The sequence below is a fragment of the Melanotaenia boesemani genome, chromosome 18 (genome assembly GCF_017639745.1).
Source record: "Melanotaenia boesemani isolate fMelBoe1 chromosome 18, fMelBoe1.pri, whole genome shotgun sequence".
Taxonomy (NCBI): Eukaryota; Metazoa; Chordata; class Actinopteri; order Atheriniformes; family Melanotaeniidae; genus Melanotaenia; species Melanotaenia boesemani.
The window spans coordinates 17,293,557-17,315,762 of record NC_055699.1 but is presented as its reverse complement, the minus strand read 5'-3'; the positions used below and the strand labels follow the sequence as shown (position 1 = coordinate 17,315,762).

Genomic DNA, 22,206 nt, shown 5'->3' with positions numbered 1-22,206 from the left:
GTGAATTGAGACGTAGCCTCATCTTTTAAGTCAACGCACACTGTTGCTAGTGCTGCTTTACCTGTTTAGTGAAGGTGTGTATGTATGAGTGTGTATCAAGTGTTTGCGAGTGTTACCATGGGCATTGAGTCATGCTTTAATATGTAAGGGAAGTCATGCATAATAGTGTTTGCTTTTCTCCAGCATGCATTTTGTACCTTTTTCTGTATTTGCCTGCATTATGTAGCTGATTTTGCACTGCTGATGTGCCATTTGTCAAGCCTAAGGCCCAAGTTTTACAAATAGTATCTTTATATACATCAGAGTAAATCAATAAAACAGGGAAACAACTGAACACCATGTTGCATTTCATTTACTCTGATATAACTTTCCCTGTGAGGAGAACATTGCTTGGAGACTTCAGTTGCTTTAGTTATGTTCTCTCTGTAAATGCACTGTGGCAGGACAGTAAGAATAAAAACTAGTCTTAAAAACCACAGAGAGGAAATTTTATGTCCGAGTTTTTGTTTGAATGTTTCATAAAAAGTCAAACAAGCTGTCAGGATTGTCAAACAAGCATAGGCTTTCCTAGCTGACAAATAAACCCAAAACTCTGATATTATAAATCAAGGAGGGGGAAAATAAAATATCTTGGCCGTTATCAAGGTTTCTGAAGAGGAGGTGGTACTGTTGAGGGCATTCTACTAAGACATTTGTTCAGTTCTGTTCAGAGAGCCAGTATAAATATACAGTACAGTAGTATGCAGTCACTCATATTATGCGACCCCTACCATGTTGGAGCATGTAATATATCTGTTGCTTTGCATTGCTCCTCTTGTTTTCTTCCAGACCCTGTTATTTGAAGTTAATGACTGCTTTCAGTCTTACTTAATCCACTTTAAGAGGTTGTGTTTGTGCAGGCGTTTTTATGTCACTGAGTCCTGAGGCAGTTATAGAGCTCTCAGATGCAGGGCCTTACATGAATAACGATAAACTGTACCTAATACAATCTGTTGGATACTGTAGCATATCTGTATTTTTTCTATTAGGGATGTCAATATCACTACTACAAAGGCTTCATTTGAATTGATCCAATTTATCTTATCACCATAACTACCTTACATCCTCTCTCATTTATAATTAATACCTATATACATCATGATGTACAGCTTGAAAAAAGATACATTTTTTTTATTTCACTGTTACGTTATTGCACAATTTTTACTTCATAGTCAACATCATTATCAATGTTTTCCAACAGCTTTCAGCAAATCATGAATTAGTACCACCCTAACAGTGTTGCTGCTATTTTGTTAGCATACAGGAACAGTAGGTGTATGAGCTAACTGCTTTATCAGTTTTATCTATTTTTTTTTTCTCTTTTCTGATTGGACACACATACACAGACACACTGTACACAAAGCAATACTGAAATATTAAAACACCCACATCCAAACTCTTACAGTGCCCAAGGAGAGTTTAATCACCTCAAGGTGAACTGTAAGCCAAATTTACAATTAGCCTGTAATGCGTGGTATGGAGGAAACCAAAAGGGATTATGGTGCTTCCTAACTGCCTACTCTTTAGAGCAGAAGAAAAAAAATCTTTTGCAGTAACAGTCTTTTTAGAGCTATGATGTTTGACAATGCAATAAAAACTGCTGGATACTTACATCGCAGTCATAAGAAACATAACTTCTTAGAAAAGGTATTAAAGAATCCAGAGGAAGAAGGCATTTTAAGGTTGTGAATTGTCTGTATTTTTCAAAAGAGCTCCAGGACAAAATTCTGCTCTGCCTTGCATTTGAAGTCAGAATTGAAAAGAAAGAAAAAAAAAATCAAACATTCTGCAGTGCAATAATTTGAGCCAATGCTGTTTGTATCTGCACCTGACAACATTATCTCTATAGATGCAGTCAGTTTTGTTTGTTTTACTTGAATCAGCCGTCTCATTTGCAGTGTGATTTGCAGGTCTATGTGAAGTTTACAAAATTAGAAGTGACTAATTCTTATTAACCATGCGGATTTATTTTAGCACCTGTTGTCCAGTAATGAAAGTCCATTTGTTTTAGTAGGAGTGAACAAAAATGACTCTTTATGGTGAAAAGAAGTTGAGGGGAGAGTGAGAGAGATGTATATGGAAAAGTACAAACCACTGTTTTTAGAAAAATACTCTTCATGTACTCTAATTCTGCAACACACACTTTACACGGGGCAACTCTCAACTCTCACTCACTTTCACACTTTACACTTCCTGCAAGAACTCACCTCCCTTGAGATTTCATAACCGAACTTACAGTAAAAATCTGAGCCTGTTTATTTTTAGGAATACATGCACTTGTACTTAGCTGTGTGTGATTGACCCATGTTTTTAAATTGCAGCCATTTACCATTGCTGGTCAAATTGTTCTTGCTCAGCATGGGCTTGATTGTAGATGTTTTTGTGCCTGTCAATAATTTACACTACAATCAAGAAAATAAGTGGATGCAGATTGAACAAATTTAAATTTCATTTTAAAGCTTGTCTACACAATAAGTGTAATAGATATAGCATCAACATCAGTCATCAATATCACAAACTCTGAAAATCTGAAAAAGAAACTTTCTATATTGGCTCATAAAGGCAAAATGAAAAGGATATTTAATCTTGACACCTACTACCTTTTCTTTTGCATGTTTTTTTGCATGTGACTACAATGATTGGTTATTGGCCTCTTACCTCTTGCCAACCTATTTATTTTCCTGAATACATCCAATGTTACATCATTTGACACCACATCAGCCAGAGTCATGAGTAACAAGGGCTAACACCCATATTTACCGTTGAAATACCAGAGAAGATCCAGAGGGAAGTAGACACGAGGGTAGCTTATTATAAAGGGAGGGCACACATGATCCTGAAAAAACTTTTTAGTCATTTCCAACTAATTCACAGTCAAAGAAGTAGACCTTAGCAGTACTTGTTCCAACTGGAATACAAGTTTTGACCACAAAACAGACAAGGTAAAACTGACTTTAGAGACTTTTGGCTGAGTTTCTTCTGGTGTTTTTTGTATACTACATGTTAAGATTGGGGCGTTTTAGCGTGTACATAGATTAGCTGTGGTGCACTCATCGGAATTCAGTCAGATATGTAATCAAGTGCTGCCATAGCAGGGCTATGTATACTAAGGAGGCTACAGTTTCTCAGCTGAACTGGCTCAGGTTCAAATCCTGGCTTTTAGTTGCTTGCCATCCCCTGTTTAGACAAGTCCACAAAGCTCACAAAATCAGTACCATAATTACGTGGAGGTGATGGTGCACGGTGGCTTTTTAATAACCTGCATTGAAAAAGCTAGCAGAGAATCATCAAACACAGGGCTCAAAATAGTTTAATGTGATAGTGTGTAGCAGCATCCCTGTTTTTTATTTGATGTTTTGTGATGCTGTTTGTATAAAGAACCTAATTAAAGTCTGATCTTCATATTGCTAAGCATTGCATATGTGATAATATAATACAAAATAATCAACTTTAGACCTGATATTCAGGGAAGACATTTAAGCTACATCCACCCTGCAAACAGTTCCAACCTTTTTGTCTATACGTTACCCATATCTAATTTTTTATTTATTTTTTATTATAATCTGAACAGCACAAATCTGATTTTGTCAAATTAGAACAAGACCACTTTAATATGTGGTCCTAAGTCAGGTCCAATGTTTTTTAAAGTGTCACATTTCATCCGAAGTGAGACAGACATCACAATTCTGCACCAGAGGAGGAGGGATGTGGCAAAATGTAAACAAAAGACAAAATATTATTTTATAATTATAGTTATATAAATTAAAAATTGATACACACACACTGACATGTCTAGCATCCATATTTACTTGTGTAAACACAACGTAATGCATGCAACATCAAGTCTGATGGAGGTCACATGCAGACATTAATGTGAACAACCATGCAAATGAAAAATGAAAAATGAAATATCATGCTTGACCTTATCACGGTGATATTCATATGACAGAATAATTCTGGATAATTTGTGCTTGCATGATACACAGAAACACACATTGACAGTGTGGCACCTTCATTAGGGATGAAGCCTTAGGCTACATTTAGTAGCTTCACACACACCTACAGCCCCCCCCTTCTCCACCTATATCTTCATAGGCCAGCATACTTATTAGCATCACCACAGTAAAAATAGCTCACCTTTTGTGTTTGTTATTCAGAGGCCAGAGGAGACACATTGACATGATTGTACAAGTTTGCAAATCAAGACACAATGGAGCGGTAATTTTTCACCAAGCTCTTGTTCATCTGCCAGCTCACGCTCGCTTCTCAGTTTTGATTGACTGAGTGGAGATAGTATGGATTTGATTGGCCAATTTTGTGATAGTTGTTCGCTGAAATGGGATCATTTAAAATGCTCATCTTGGTTTAAAGGAGGGTTGATTAAGTCACCTTGGACTGAGGGACAATATGTGTTGATCACATTGAATCTTTAATCAGAATTATTAATATTGTGAAACTGTCCTAATGGTAGTGCATGACACTGACAATCTGAAAATATAATCAGCTGTCCTACGTTACGTTCTCCTTTTTGCATCTTCAGTGATTTGCAAGAATACTGGAATAAGTGAAACAACTATTAAAAGCAAGTAAAACTATTCAAATTTTCATTGCACCTTACTCTTGATGTGACGAAGCCTGGCCTTAATGATGTTTAATGGCAGGGGTGTCCAAAGTCGGTCCTCGAGGGCCCTTGTCCTGCAGGGTTTCAATGTTTCCTGCTTCAACACACATGGCTCAAATTAAATAGATCCAACAACCTATTATGTTTTGCACAATGACTCATTAGTTTGAGTCAGGTGGTTTTGGAGCAGGAACACATCAAAAACCTGCAGGATTGTGGTCCTCGAGGGCCGGAACTGGACACCCCCATTTAATGGTATTCTCTTCAAGACACAACACATACTTTTGAAGATCAACAGAGAAATAATTTCCCTTTTGAGATTATTTAATTAGCACCAGTTATACAAATACTAATTAATGACAGTGCACTTACTTGCAATGACCTTCTGCACATGTTTTAATGTTTAGATGGCTAATTGTTGGAAATGCATTGTGCTATATTGTACATATCTCAGTTTTTAATCAGTGGTGTGTGATACAGTGTAATGGTTTGGGTCACCTCAGCTTCAATTGGGCCATCTAATGAATGTTTGACTTGAGAGTATGTTCTGCTGGCCCATTGTTTGGCTGTGTAAACAACCAGTAATTGCACTGTGCAATGGGGCACGAGTGCCACTGAGCTAAAAAAAAATGACTGATCAGCAATTGCAAGATAATAACTCTGTGAATGCATGTGTATTTGCAAGTCTAAGAATGTATGCTTGTGTGTTTTCAGAGCATATGCTATACAGTACACAGGAGTGTTTAGATTTCTGTGTGCTACTGATGGTTTAGGTACATGGGAGTGCATACCTTTGATCAACTCCAGTTTGTGTACACATACAATAAACTGTGTATGCATGTGTGTGTACGCAATGTGTACGCAACCTTGTCTGGGTGTGTATTTAAATGAACACCTCTCTGTCTGCTTAATGTCTTATTCGATTAGGCCTCCGATTCTGTGTGTTCAGCTAATTGCAAGGACCTGGGCTGGCACTTATATTTTCCTTACCTTAGCACATTGCTCCATGGCCATGCACACTAATGTTCCCCTTGGCCAGCCCCATCCTAACCAGCATCTAAAACACATACATGTACACACAGAAACTTGCTCCCTATCACAGGATAATATATTCCACTCCAGAATATCAAAAGAGAGCAGAGTTGATAAAGTATACTTTTATAAATTGCTGCAAGTAGATGACTTATTTTGCCAGAAGGGAAATTAACTGGACAGTGTTGCAGTCAAATGTGAAAATACTTTATTCTTCCTAATTAAATTCTCCTTCTAATATGATACTTTTTGCATATAGTAATAGTTCAGTGTGTTCTTAGATGAGAATCACAGAGTTGATCCATTGCTTGTTGCAGTAAGAAATTTACAAATGAGATGAGAATCTCCATACTGAGAGATATGAAGTGCCAAACACAATTGTCTTTATGAGTATATTTTTGCAAAGAGGTCAGCTCAGCATGCAGAGGCAAATAAGCAAGCTGTCTGGAGGAGTAGACAGACTGACTCTCTGCATGATACACTGGCCTCCTGGCTGGAATAAACTAAACTATGATCTGATGCTTCAGATCTCTTTATATTGCTGAATTCTCACTGCATCATTTACTTTGAAAATAGGTTTACAACACATGGCCAAGGAGGTGGAGGCCTTGAAGTGTACCTAGCACTATATAGGGAGGATATCTCCCAGCTGACCTGCACAGCTGGGTCCCCTCTGGGAAGGGCTTGATCTGCAGGAGTAGCTGTGAGCAAGAAGCCCTGGGTGTCTCTTGACCCTTAACTCACATGACACTGAAATAAACCAAGCAGTTTTTAGATAAATCTATGAAGCATAATCCATATTAGCCCAACCATCCATTCTGCGTTATGCTCCACACAGACAGATTTCAGCCCTGAGCTCTTATGCTGCTCAGTCTATGAAATGTTAACCCTAAAAACATAAAGCCGACATATATTAAAAACTGCTTAAGTTCAGTCCGTCACTCCTTTGTCGCCATCATCCGTCCCTCTGTTTCATTTTGTGTTAGTCTCATTCACCACCTCTCATTGTTCTCACTAAATCCTTTGTTCACTTTTATTCAACCTCCTGGGCCTCATATTCCTACCTGGATGATGCCAGAGAGAACATGTATTGATTTTTCTCTTTGTCTGTTGGATGAAGTATGGAACGATGAAAATTTAGACAGAGAGAGAGAGAAAGAGAGACAGAGAAAGAGAGAAAAACCAGGATAGTGGTTGGTATGTGCAGACAAAAGCAAGAAAAGAGGGAGGAGAAAGTCATACTGAAGTGATGAGGTAGAGAGTAGAGGTGATCCACTCTTCTTCTATCCACGTACCCCATCCATCTTTTTTTCATCATATATCTGTTTTTCATACCCTCACATTGTCTTTTCTTATATCTGCTTTTCTTCTTTTGTTTTTTTATGATTTACCTTCCCCAAAGAGATGATCTGTAATCACCAGAGTCATTTCCATTTGCCCATCAGTAACAGAGAAGCAGTAGGTAAGACTTACTGTAAGGGGCTGTTGGCAGAAGATGAAGGGTTTTCATTGCAGCTGACTCACCATAGTTTTTTTTCCCCCCCTGTATATTTCTGGATGGGATTCATCCCAGGCTCCATCCACCCATCTAGGTCTATCAATTTGTCTGGCCTGCTACTACGAACATCACCCCCTCTCTTCCCCCAGCTTTCATTGATCCCCCTTTACTGTGGCTGTGCTGCTTGTGGCTTTCAAATGCAGTAGAGCACCACTCAGAATTTTTTAGTAGAAGAGGAGAACTGGCAAAACATGTAATATTTCTAAAGGCCATAAGGGCTCCAACAACACACAAAATCCAATACTGCTGATAGTGAAGTAATTTCTCAAGTTTTTGTCAAATATTCACCTCCTAAAGCCACAGTGGTTTGCTCGTATTTTTCTTTTGTAATCATTTTCTGTAATCATTCATTGTTTTTGAGGATATTATTCTTTTTTAGACTGACTATTTTATTCAGTTTCAGGTGACAATTAGCCATTTGTGGCCAAAAAAAGTGATTAAAATCACATAATAAAGTAGTGAAAAAATATTAGGTGGCATTATAGATCATCTTAATGAGCCAGACTCCAGCAAGGTAGAGGAGAGGTGAAGTCATGTGCTAATGACTAACGCTAAGCTATTTGGACCTTGTGATAATGTAGCTTACTCGCCTAATAAATAAATGGAGAGTGACTAAAGACTTTAGTAAAAATAGGGATCTATCCTCAAACAACTAATTAAAGTTAAATTCTAGACAAGAAGCCATGAAAACAACCACTAATCCCCTGAAAGTTTCACCAGGAATGCTTTACACACAACTCCACAGGTACAGTCAGTAAAGTCCATGCACCAAACAAAAAACTCTAACACCATCATTACAAGACCAGTATTAAGAGGTATAATTACCTTTTCAGCATGAAGATGGATTTAAAATTAATTCCCAAAACCTACTGTGAGCTTCTGGATGATACTTTCTTTAAATAGTCGGATGTTACCAGTATTCAAGAAGTCTGTGATCTCTGTGCAACATTCTCCATCACATGCATCCATTATTAAAGTTTGCATGGACAACAAAGGCCTTTATTATGACTGAATAATGTCCTGTGCCCCCCCCCCCCCCCCCCCCCCCCCCCCCCCCCCCCCCCTCCTTTCAGGTAACTGACAGCCTCCATGTCATGATCACAGCAAACAAAACTTCACAGTTCTACATGTTAATATTTGTGGACAATGAAATATTTCTCATTCAATTATCTCTTGTTAAAGACTGATTTAAGGATAGTCTGTCTTTTTTCATGCATTCACTGTCACTAGAGAACGGAAAATGCTATTTTATTTATGCTTGGGCAACTCAGAAGAATCACCTAAGGGTAGATCTCTGTCATGGGTAGATATTGAATAAAGAATAATTGGAGTGGAGATCATGAACGAACTTAAGTGCTTTTCATGTTTTCATATGCACTTTAACATTGTAAGTGAAAGAAGTCTTCGCTACATGATATTTCAAACTAAATATAATTGACCACTATTATTTAACTCCACTTGGAAATAATGTGTGTAGGAGGCTTATGTTCTACCTGTTGTGCTTCTATTGTTAATATTCAGCTGACTTGTCATCAGTTCAATACTCTTAGCTAGATTTTGTATAAAACTGACACTCTAATGCCATTCTCTTATATTGTTAGAGGTAAGGCCAATGGGGAAAAAAAGAGAAAAGATTAGGTTAACAGGTCTATGCAAATCTTGTCCATGTCAATTAGCACCACTTTGTGCACTTGAGATAAATTCCTCTTCTTGTTTTGTGCCAAGCAGAAATTTGGCAGCTGAACTTTCAAGCATTTGCTTGTAGGGCACATCAGCAGAGCTGGCCATCTTCCCTGGATAGCATCTTAATTAAGTTGCACTTTTAATTAAATAGACCTGGCAATACACTTGGAATTACTTTTAGTGCATCTTCACCTGCTTCCTTTTCTTGCTGCTGTTTATCTGTTGAATAGCTGAAATGTTTTCTTATTGACTTAACCTTCACTAATGCACTTTACCTGAGGATGCATAGAGGCACATTTGCACACATAAGCAGACACTGACCAGAAGCACAACGAACCTGCTGTGGGGAAAACAGTAGCACCTTTTGTGGCACAGTTCTGCATTGACAAACACAAGATTTTACTCCCACAGTATGCATTGTATACATGCTGTTAGGCGTTGTTTTTATGGGTTATTTTTTCCATTCCCACTCACAAGTCATTGACAGCCATGGTGTGTAGGTATGGAAGGATAATTTAAAAGTAAGATAAGATGGAAATTTTATATATATGGTGAAAGAGAAATGGCAGCTTTAGAGAAAAAACTGTACTTTCTTTTCTCCACTTTTTCTTTCTTCACACTCTGTGCTGTCTCTGCCTTCTCTCTGAAACACTGATGAAGATTGATGTTCAAGTCTTAATTAGCATCTGCTTTGGCATGCACACTGTCAGTCTGCCCATTCCTGACCCTCCAATCAGTTAACAGACATGACAGGCCTTGTCCAATCAGATTAAGAATAGCAGTACAGGCTTCTTGTATGGAGCTGTCACTCGCATGCTCGGTGGGCAAAGATGATGGATATAATTTGGACCAAGAGAACCAAATCATTAATTTTAAAAAATCTTTTTACTGTTATGCTTCATATTCAGGTGATAAAAGAGAATGAGATCAGATTCAACTCTAAATTAGGTTGTAAAATAGAAGCTGTTGAATCCAAGCGTTTAATATGTGAAATCTTATTAATCCCATTAGAGCCATACACATTCTCAGTCCACACTACCTCTGGTAACTGGTGTTATGAATATATGAATGTATTTCAATCATCAAAAGTGTTACAAATTCTGGACCTGTTTTCAACACTTAAATTTGCTGTCACCCATGTGTCTCCCTTCATTTTTAATCTTTTTCCTGGAGAGGAAATGGAGTTATTCACAGCGACAATCAATGAACCTCTGTAGAAACATAATTAAACGTGTGTGTGTGTGTGTGTGTGTGTGTGTGTGTGTGTGTGTGTGTGTGTGTGTGTGTGTGTGTGTGGTCTACGGATGAAACTCTATAAAAATATAGTATCTCTATAATAGCGAACAAAATAATTAGTTATCAGTATTATTGTGAGTGAGTGATGAAAATGTTAGGCAACAACACCAATGCAGAAAAAGGAATAATTTGACAAAGATTGACATTAAATGAAGCATGCATATGTGCATTATGTATAATTGTGATTGTATAACCACATTAATAATGCATATGAAAAAGGTCTTAAAACAGTGAAAGCGATTGTATTGTATTGTGTTATTTTTTGCTTAGACTTAAAGCCCACAGCATCAAAATGTGTAACACTGAAAGCTTTCAGTAATAGTATTAACAAACTTAGTTATGTTAGTTAAATATTGCTGTCATCACAGAGTTCTATCCAATCGTTTTTCCTTGTCGTGGGTTTAGATATTTTGGGCAATATGCACAAACATCTGTGTGCATTTATTATTAGCTGTGATAGGGTTTTGAGTATATAGTACAAGTGAAAAGTTTAGACACCCTTTCCCATTAGATTTAATGGACAATTGTGTCCAAACTTTTGACTGGCAGTGTAACTTTAAACATTCCACTTTAGGTATTACAACTGAAGTGAACCTGTAAACTTAGGTTCAGAAGCAAGATCATGTCTCAACCACACCTCTAATCCACCTGTTGAGCCTTCTTACATCACCCTTTTATCTCTATTTGTCTTATGCTCTCAACCCCGCCCTCCCTATCCCTGTCATCATTTCTCTTCCCTCATCAATTTAATTTCCCCCTTCTCTCACCGATCCATTATTCCTTTCCTCCTTCATCCATCCGTCTTCACCCACCTACATTCATTTATCCTTCCATGTTCCCTAATTTCCATCACCCCATTCACTCTCATTCCCCTTTCCCTCATTCATGTATCTATTCATCCATCTTATTCTTTCCCTCATCCATGCTATCATCATCTTCTTTATCTCTTCTTTACCTCATTGGTTATAAGTCTGCTAGGATCACTTACATGCTGTTAAAGTAAACCTACATGGTTGACTCTTGGACCTTGCTAGTGAATATAATTTTCCCCACATCTTATGAATGTGTTTGCTATCTACATATTACTCATGTTGCAGGAACTGTAACATGTTTAAACCGTCATAATTTGAAGCTATAACCTAATGTAAAATAAGCCTTTAAATAAGTAAGTAGTATTCATGGATAAGGTCTGCAAGAAATTATTGTACATAAAAGTCGCAAGCTGTATATTTGCATCAAAGCCCTAGCATCACACAACAGTCTTCTCTGTCCCAGTTATATCACTCCACCTTTTCTCCTCCACCAACCCCCTGCTGCCTACCTTTTCTTCCCACTCCGTTAGACTGCACTCCTGCCACACCCTGTATTTCCACTAAGGTATTGTGAGATGCTGAACGCCTCCACACACCTCAAAAAGCTGCAAACTAGCCCATCTAACCAGGAACATTGGACTCTGTCTGCAACAGTGACTCTTTATTTATTCTCATATTCACCGGTGTGTTGTATCCTGAAGATAAAACGTACATATTAAAAAAGCAAAAGACAGGGCATGAAATGATAAAGTTAACATAAATATTGTGCTATATGAGCAGCAGTACATTGTGATACAGATTCCTCTGAAGCTGTTTAGGTATTTAGTGTTTTGCTGGCACTGCCTCTTTGATCAGTTTTCCCCTTTGCAAGCTGTTTGCATCCTGCTGTTTCACATCAGTGGCATGTCGCCTGGTGGTTCATCTACCAGGGCTATAGCTCTCATTAGTACCTGTACTGACATGACTGGCATCTCATCTGAGGGTTGTTTTCCTCTTTCTCCATTCCTTCGTTATTTCTATTCCCCTGTCAGCTTCCTCTTGCCTGTTGAACCCCTGAATGCTCTGTTTCTCACATCAACTCCCCTTCCTCATTCTCCCTCTGTTCACAGTCTCCCCTTCGCTCTCTCTTTCTCTTCTGCTCCCCTGCTCTCACTCTGTCTCTATCCCTACCAGGGGTTTTTAATTAATGGCGAGCTGCGATGCTTATCTTATCAACAGATCACTCTGCTTTCTATTAACTACACTGACAGAGTTGGAAGGCTGTAGGGGATGGATTACACACACATATATTCAAACACACGTGCACAGTCATGCACATCAGCACGTGATGAAATTCATGCATGCACTTAAGTATAGAATTAGTTTAATATGGGTACAGTTGAAATTACAAGTGTGAGTCCACACACTTGACAACACACCCAATAACAGGTACCAAAAGGCACAGAGGCAATTGTGTCCATATAAACACACATCATGATCCTATCTTAATCTTTCCACACACCCATACAAACACACATAAACAAACCTCCCTGATGGTATCTGACTGTGTGATTTAAGGAACACTCTTTGAGGGTCTCTCCTCCTAAATCCCTTGAATGCCTTGGGAATCCCTCTCTCTCTCTATCTCTCTGCTACCTCCCTCCTCCTGCTTTCTGCCTGAATGAACACTTATCATTTGGCAGATAAAGAGCCGTCCACGCTGGAGCTTGCTTTATCTTTGAGAGCCATGTTTACTCCCTGTGAATGTGCCGCTTTTCACAGATGTTTCATAGACCGCACTTGATCCGACAGAGATGAGAGCGCAGTGTTGAGGCTTCATTTTCCACTGCAAAAAACTTTGGATGCACACACATACACACCATCCACTACCCCATCAATTTTCTCTCCCTAGGCGGGTCACTTGTCCCATATTTGCCACATTTTCATGTTTGGGTTGAATGAGCTTGGAGGCAAAATAAATCATGATAGCTTGATGGGGATTATAGTGAGCTGCATTTTGCCACAGAACTGTAACCACGAAGGCAGAAACAACAAAATCAATCCTCTAACACCGTAATCAATGGGAGCCGCAAAATTTCCAACATGGTTTTTCATCAGATCACTTTGAAACTTGACAGTTTTTTTTCTTTCTTTTGAAAGCACAGAGAAAGGGAGAGAGAGGTGCAGAGGAAATAATGTTGAGAAAATATTAGTTTTCAGCAGCACACTTATCCACACAGTCAACACTTTCTGGCACACTCATAATTTCCTCATTTGGGAAACTGTAGCAAAACAATTATCAGCATCAAATAATACAATAAAGGAGACCATTTCCTGGGTATTACCAGGGGACAAAACATTTATTTCACTTTGTACACTGTGTTCATAAAAGTGTAAACTTCTAATGCTTGAAAATATGGATCATAACTCGCACAGCTCACTCTGCAGACTGCATGCTGGCAGTAAATTTACTCTGCAGTTGTTGAAAACAGTCTTTCATTTCACCAGAACTAACATTAACCAAAGGCCTTTTTTTTTAGTTTTATTTACCTGCATCATGTTTTTACCTTGTCAATTTTACATTTATGGGTTTACATGTTCAATTAAGCTGCTGCCATTTAGCTTGTAGGGTAACATGAACGTAGGATTACTGACACTTCTGGCACTATAAGCTGAACCTTTGCTGACTTGTGGTCTGCAGCAGGGACTGTAGCATTCTGCTCATAACATAGATGTGAGGCAGATCATTGTTGTTGCTTTTGATTTAAACAGAAAAAAACTGTATTTAGTTTTAGTGGCGGCTGTTTATTCATGCCCCTTCTGTTTTTTTATGGAGGTTGAAAAAAGATGCTGAGACTTCCTGCTAGTTGGCTATGTACAAAACACCTTAGGCAGCAAAAGGAGAGCTGTGAGTCAGACAGATGCTAGAACTACCCCAGCTGCCTTAAAATTCCTCCACAACAATGGGAGACACTGAGAATGCCATATAAATAACAATAACTTCAAATCATTGCTGCTAAAGGTGCTTAATTCCCAGAGTATGTAGTATTTTCACATACTGCTTCTGTGTTTCGGCTTATTTTGGTATGAAACAGTGCAATTTCATGGGTTGTAGTTCATCTAAAGGTTGTCTTTACTTTGTTTTGAGACCTCCTAAGAATCAGATTTGATTATGTCTTATATGTAAACCTTAGAATTGAAAGAAGCTAGACTTTCTTTTCCACATGATTCTTGTAAGTGTTCATGGATGCCACCTGCATTACTTGCTCGGCTCATCTTTATCTCTTCTCATTTCCTGTGCCTGTAATGGATGAAAATTAGTATGTTTTGGCAAATTGGGCATTCAGCAAGATATTTGCATAATTTCTGTCCCACTGTGTTGCTTAGTTTGTCGAGCCATGTCTCTTAAGAGTGCTCTTTATGTGGCTAAAAAATTTGATTTTGTCACTTAAATCTCTTTTTTAAATTTATTTACACATTTTTATCAATCTGCCTTACTCTGTGCATTTCTCTGTCATGGAACTGAGTGGTTGACTATCTTTAGCTTTTGGGATGTTGGGAAGAGAGTCTGTGATTTATTGGACTTCTCTCAGGTAATCTCCTGTGTTTCAGTTAGGTGCTTTGTTAACGTGCTGAAGAAATCAAAGTGATTCTGTCTGTCTGTTTATCTGCAGAGAGTTTGGGTGGAGAGATCCGGAGCTGCCAGAGGTGATCCAGATGTTACAGCACCAGTTCCCGTCGGTGCAATCCAATGCTGCAGCCTACCTACAGCATCTTTGCTTCGGAGACAACAAGATCAAAGCTGAGGTTTGTTAGTCTGTATGCTCAATTTGTTTCATTATTTGATTAAAACCAGTGTTGCAGAGATGGGAACAATTGCATCATCAGATAAAAACCACTTAAATGCGGGTATAAGGAACGTAGTGAATACTGTCTGACAAAACTAAGCGAGGGAAAGATTTTGAGAAACAGGACAAGAAGTAAGTAGTTTCGTACTGATGTTCTGGCTGATAAAGCTTGCAGCAGTTCATGTTGAAACTGTCCGTCCTAATATGTGGGATCTACGAAGGCAGTAAAGTTCTATTAGTCCCAAAGCAGCAAGTTTGTCTCTCAAAAGCAATTTTGCTGTTAAGCCCCTTTGAAACACTTGAATAAACTCTTTAATAAAGGTGGTAGCACTCTAAAACAATGACAGTGGTATGTGCAGATGCATTCATGCTCAAACTTGTAGATCCCCATATCCTTTTTTTCCTTTTTCTCTTCTCACATTACTAGAGAATCAATTTACTAGTACAGAGTATTAACTTTCTTTGTCTATGTGAAATTAATTTCAGATCAGACAGTGAATAGCTGCTTCTACTATCTTATTTACAAGGGGTGCCTCACTGCTTAAACATCAGTTCAAACACACATATAAATGTGCAATGATGCATGAATTTAAAACAGATATTAAATTAATATAGCTGTTTGCACAATGAAATGCATTTAAATACCGTATGTTAATATGAAGACATTTCTAATTTTCACACCCTCCCACACACAGACATGCATATACAAATACAAAACACTGTCACTCTGGCATTCAATGAATTACATTTTATTTCACTCCCACTCCCTCATCCATCCCTATTTAAAAACAAAAAAAACATGTTTGTTTCCTGTTTTATGGTTTATATACAGCTTGAATGGAGGTGTTCAACAATAGAAAGAAAAACATCTGTCCATTGACAATGGATGCACTTGCCTCCCCTCATGATACTGTCTTATTATCTTACTTACAGCCAAAGGATCTGCAAAACACTGTTTACATTAAAAACACTAACAGACAAAAACATATGCTGTGGTTGGACATGATACCACAAATGTTAAACTGTATTCAGTCAATAAAAATATAAAAAATTAAAAACACACATACACCTTACTGATAAAAACTGAAGAGAAGATATCTATTAAACTCTGCTTTTAAGAGATAAATAGCTTTCTTTTCGTGGGGCTGATGAATATATCATTTATTCTAAAATGGATTGTGAATCCTTTACTCTTAGCTTTATAACAATTAAGGGTTCATGTAGAGTTTTCTTTTTTATTATCATAATTATAGTACTATTCAGGGAGGATCATGTTTACATTGCTCTGGTAGCATTAAGTAATAACAGCATTTCCAGTGCTCATGTGTTTGAAGTCTTTTTCTTTTGATCACCCTCAAAGCTTGTAAGTTGATGTAAAAATTCTCCTGGAGACCCACCATATGATATATTCTGTACATGTTGGAACATATTGATATGCACTTTTATGTTTCTTTTTTTAGATTTTCTTGACATGTGGCAGCATTCATTAAATTTCAGGCATACTAAATAAAAATAGATGAAAATGAATGTTTAGTAGTTTCAGAAGACTGTGTAACGTAACTCCTACATAATTGTCTTGGCTCATTGTCAAAGTTCTTTTCAAGCTTCTAAATGGAAAAAAAAAGTCTGTATGGCTTTCTTCCATTGCAAAAAATACACTTTTTAGAGATACTGAAGTTTGTCTTTATTATCACCAGGCAAAAAAAAAAAAAAAAAAAAAAAAATGAATGAATCAATTGAGCCATAGAGGAAGACCTGCAAATGTTTCTTGATTAGCCACAGTTTGATATGGTTATACACACAGTCTTCTAAATTATCTGCTTGAATGATGATGATTTAAATGGGGAAATTAGACTTGACTTAGTTTGCCAATTATTTAGTTCTTTCTTCTCTTCATCAACAAGTAAATCAACAGAAAACAGCAGCAAAAACTGTGGTCTTTGCTTATTTTTTAAAGATAACCTTGTTCTTGCTGACTTTGCTTATGTTTTTTTTTTTTTTTTTTCAGATGGCTATGTTTAACTTTAAATGGCACTAGTATGTACAGATCTAAAGATAGGGAGGAATGCGTTATGTTCATCCTATGCAACATGGTTTTTAGCTCTATTCACTCTGTAGGAGTCACAGCCCTGCCATTTTTCTTACACTGCATATACCTGTTTCCATGCACAGCTTGCTATGTATAGAAATGAATGTGGCAGGAGAATGTGTGCAGTCATAAGCTACAAAATCTCAGGCTGTCCATCCTGCAAACTCCTGGGAGGCTCCTTTCGGCTTAAAGCAGCAAATTACATCAGTTTTCTTTAACAGAAGTCCTCAATATATTTCCACTCCAGTTCCTGTGACATGTCTGTAAAAAATCTTTATTATGTATATAATAATGTACAATTAGTTTGATAATCTATGAAGGTTTAGTTTATCATCAGAAAGTTAATACCCATCTAGCATAATTTTTTTTCAGCTTAAAGTTACACTTGTCAGTTTCTACCTAAAATTTCTGTAACCTGCTTAATACAATTCCCCACAGCTCTGCTGCCTTTTCACTATGCCACAATCTCTATCAGCAATAAAATGGATAGCTTTTTTGTCCTTGTGAACATGCAGTGTTATGTCAATGTGTTCATGACTGCTGAGGTACAGAGCCATGATTGAGTAAAAATGCATAACTTTGTCTTTGCATTTGTAAGAGGAAACCCCTTTACATGCTAATGCAAATGTCATACACCGGGAAGATGCTGCGGAAAGAGTTTTAAAAAATGCTAAAGAAAATCAAAAAGATTTTGGCCTAATCTTGCCTTGTTTTCTTAACCAGTAACTTTAATGAGAAGTTCATGCATTAAAATGCACGATTCCTTTATGACTGCAAATGTCTTTTTTTTTTGTCTTGCTCATTTTGTATGACTCCAGTCCACAGTCAGGTTTTGGGGCTCTGCTGGTACGTGCAGCATCTAATACCCAGTAGCCATGGACACAATGAACACACACTATGACCTTCTCCTCTCCAAGTCTGCTTGACTCAGAGGGACTCGTGGGTCTCTTTGCTCCCTGAGTTTCCATTTCATAATCTATGGATATATTCATTTCAGTGTTATTTTTTTTGTTTTTTGTTTTTTTTTCTCTAGTTGTCCTGTCCAGCATCGTTGCAAACAGAATGATGAGCTGGCTGCTGTGTTGTGCCAAGAAATTTGTTTTGCCAAGGGAAGCTTTATGGGTATACAGCTCCTCTTGATAAACAGATTTTGTTCTTTTTGGTTTTGTTTTGTTTTTTTTATTACTAAATTTACATAATAATAATGCTGGACCTGACAGAAGGGTGCAAAAAAGGACAAAGAGTGAACAAAAAAGAAAAGCAGAGTGAACAGAAGAAAGAGGGGATAAAGATACAGATAAAGGGAGAAAGCAACAGCTCTTCAATGAAAACAGAAACACTGACAACTAAATGCTACATCTGTACAGAAAAACAACAGAGAACATCTTACGGCCTTTGCAGGAAATTGAAGCTGACAACCATCAGGAGCATCTAGCACAGTGACTGTGTCAGCATGCAGAATGAGGAATGAACTCCATAGGGGGCAAACCTAATGTCCACCACCCCCGGGCCCACCCAGGTCATCCCCCAAAAGACACTTAACTTAATAGTTTTCTTTGTGATACATAAGACAGTAATAAGAGTTAATTACCACGTATAGGCACAGTGTGGAAATATTACATCCAAGCCATGTTGACCGGTATTTAATTGTACCAGACCCATCCTGAACATCCCTTGTCCTGTATGAGTTCAATGAGGAATTTTGAATTGTATTAGTTGCACATTTGAATTGTAAGTCATTTTAAAGTTGTTTAAACAAATTTGTGACCATTCATTTTAATTAAAGTTACCAGATAAGTTAGCTTTCCATTTTGAAGTTGAAAGCAATATAGAATCATCTAACTTCGATAACAGTTTATATTTTGATAGCAGCTTTGGGGGATGAAGATTCAAGAATTCTCCTACACTGATTGGAAGCTGCAAGTTTAATTGGCAGAGTTTTTTTTTTTTTTTCTTTTTTTTACTTATAATATATTTATGGTGATATTCTAAAAGATTAGTGCTGGTGATTCCATATTGTGATGCAAGTGTATCAAATGACAAGAAGTTTCCATTTTTCTTTATATGTTCTGGTTTATTTCTTAATTATTTCATTGAGAGAAGTTTATCTATTTTTCTTTTTTTGCTGCAGGATGTCAGGGTTGTTCCAGATGGGTGTAAGCTTACATAGAATAGGTGAAGACATAGTTATTTTTAGAAATTCCCACAAAGCCATCAAAGAGGAACTGATATTAATGTTTCTAAAAAAATAATGAAGTTTTGATGGTTGAGCTGATGAATGGCAGGTCAGAGACGACTAAATCCTGACACAACGCTTGTTCTACATCTAGCCATGGCTCATCTAGACCACTAGATTCAATCCATTTGGAGATATATTGCAGCTTGTTAGCTAAGAAATAGTGGTTGAAGTTGGGTAGGTCCAATCCACCTCTATCTTTAGGCTGTTATAAAGTTTTTAAACTGATATGTGATGGCTTGTTTTTCCATAGAAAATTAGGTGTGAGTTTAGTGACTTAAACCAACTGAAAGATGGTTTGGTGGGTATCACTGAAAATAAATAGTTAACTTTAAATAAAACCATCATTTTAATGGTGGCAACCCTCCTCATTAGTGAAATGGGTAAGCACCTCCACTGTGAGAGATCATCTCCTTGTTTTTAATGGCTGAACATAATTTAACCTTGTTAGTTCTGATAATGTTTATGCCTAAATATTTAATGTTTCCAGACAGTTTTGTGGTATTGGGTATGTTTTGTAAGTCACAGTTAATGGGCAGAAGTGTGATCTTAGACCAGTTAATAGAGTAGTCAGATATTGATGAGAGTTTGTCAATGAGTGTGACTGTCAGGGAGAGAGATGTTTGTGAGTTCTGGAAGAAAAGGTTTTCAGTATTTCAGTCTTTTTAGTGTTTACAGTCTGCTTTGTATGCATGAATTACACTTTGTACTTGTAAAATAGCAGGGAGCCTCCCTCCGCACACTCTTTTATACATGAGGACCCAGGTACTTGCTTTTTCTGCTAGTGATTTAGTTTCATAGTTCTCAAACTGTGGCACATGTACCACTTGGGCTCCCTTTAGTGAATTTTCAGATATCAACCAATTCACAGCGTAATCTGTAAATTGCAGATAAATATTATTATATTATCAAATAAAACATTCATACCTCTTGCTTCAGATGGTCTATCAGTTTCAAACAAAAGTAGAAGTAAGTTTCAAAGCTAAACTTTCCAGATAACAGATAATAGATCAGGTGATTTTTTTTTTTTTTACAAAATGGAAAAAGTAGCATTTGTGGGTTTTTATTACAATAAATAGTCATTTTTTTTAATTCAGATTTTATAATTTTATATCTTCCTAAGACCCAGCAATTGATATTTGTCCACTTTAAAGGTCATTGAAATTTTGCTCCTTTCTCTGACACTTCCCATGTAACTTCATCAAGTCCTGTTGATCCTTAAAGAGGATAAATCTGAATCTATAAAAAAACCTGATTGCTTCAAGAAATAGCAGCTACTGTGATATGTATAGTTATAGAATATCAAAAGGTTCATATTGAACTTTAAATATTCAAGTTTTAATGAACTGTTTGATTTTTTTGTATTTAACTAGATGTTTTATCAGATTTTTTTGGGATCATTTATTCATTCACTAAATGTTTTGTATTTGAGAACAAGGAAATCCCACTCCAGTCCACTCCAGTGGGCTTTTTTCTTTCTTTTTTACAATACCAACACCTTATTTATCAAAGAAAAATAATAAAAATTAAAACTTTTTTTCCCTGGGTCTCAAGAGGATATGAACCCGATGAATCTTAGCATTGTCTTTCTGGAATATGCCGTGCCATTAGGGAAGAAGAAATCCATTGATGAAATAATCTGCTCATTCAGTATATTCATGCACGGAGCTGACTTCATTCTTTGAGCACATAATGGTGCTGAACCAAACCCCAGATCATAAACTCCCCCCACAGGCTTGAAAAGCAGGCACTAGGCATGATGGCTGTATCACTTCATCTGCATCTCTTCTTACATCGATGCTTCCTATTTTTTTTTTTTTTTTTCTTTCTTGGAACAGGGTAAATCTGGACTCATCAGACCACAAGACCTTATTCCATTGCTCCAGAGTCCAATCTTCATGCATCCTAGCAAACGGAAGCCTTTGTCTCCAGTTGGAAAAAAAAATAACATCTTTTCCATGACCACAGCATGTGGTTGTTGGTTGTTTAAGAAATGAGAAGCTCTTCACTGCAACAGTTGGGTTCAATAACTTGTTCCCAGCCATAAGATAAATGCTGATGCCTTAATTATCCAATAGGAGGCTCGTAGCTATTTGATTAGTTAAATCCAGGGGGACACTTTTATTTTGGGCGAGCAGGTGTATCTTAAAGTCAGTCCTAAATGTGGTACTTAGAGGGCTGCTGAGATGGTTTGTGATCGAAAAGGTTTAAAAAACATAGCCATATGACGAAATGAGAAATATCCTTTACAATTAATCTAAATATGTTACTATTTTCATACAATATAAATATCTAAATTACAATACCTCCCTCTGATTATTAAAGTAGTTTTCAATTTTTATTTAAAATTTTTAATTGAACTATTATAAACTATCTATTAACAGAACCAATACGAAAACGTTCTTAGGGTTAAACTGTTAATAAGTCACTGAGAAGAAAATTGGATTTTTTTCCTGTTTCCGTAATTTCCCTCCAACAAAGGGAAGCCTCTGGTGTAGCTTTTCAGAGCTGTGAATTTTACTTTTGATAAATCTGAGACTTAGCTATGTCCCTACTTGAGAACATTATTAGGTAGCCATAGGTTAATGCCTTTTTCTGACAATTTTAGAATACCCAAGAGGAAATGATAGCCAAGGGCCATAAACCCAATTAGCCGATGGTTGAAAAGCTGTAAAATGCAGTTAGCCCCAGAATGTCAAGGAAAAACAAAAGTTAATGCCTGTGTGGATGTGAAACTGTGTGACTACAGAGGTGGTAAGAATTAGTAGCATCCTGGAGTGTGTTTTCTTTTAGATTTTTTTTCCTGGTTCTTTAAGAAATAAGTCCAAATTGCCCCATGCCATGAAATAAATGATTTTAATTAAATGTTCAAAGCAACTGACCAAACAAATTAAATAAAAAAAAGAGTTGAAGTAAAGAATACAGTCACAGTCTTTATCCTAGATGTAATTACTTAGATCCTTCTCAAAGAGTTGTCATGTCCTGGTTACGTTATGATTTTATCAATCCTCTT

General features: G+C 37.1%; 1 protein-coding gene across 1 annotated transcript in view; it reads left to right on the top strand.

The window, feature by feature from the left end:
• ctnnd2a (catenin (cadherin-associated protein), delta 2a) overlaps nucleotides 1-22,206 on the top strand; it is a 142,229-nt gene that overhangs the window by 38,542 nt on the left and 81,481 nt on the right. The window contains exon 11 of the mRNA XM_041968887.1: nucleotides 14,695-14,827. Coding sequence (XP_041824821.1) covers nucleotides 14,695-14,827 — 133 coding nt within the window. The remainder of the gene's footprint in view (nucleotides 1-14,694; nucleotides 14,828-22,206) is intronic.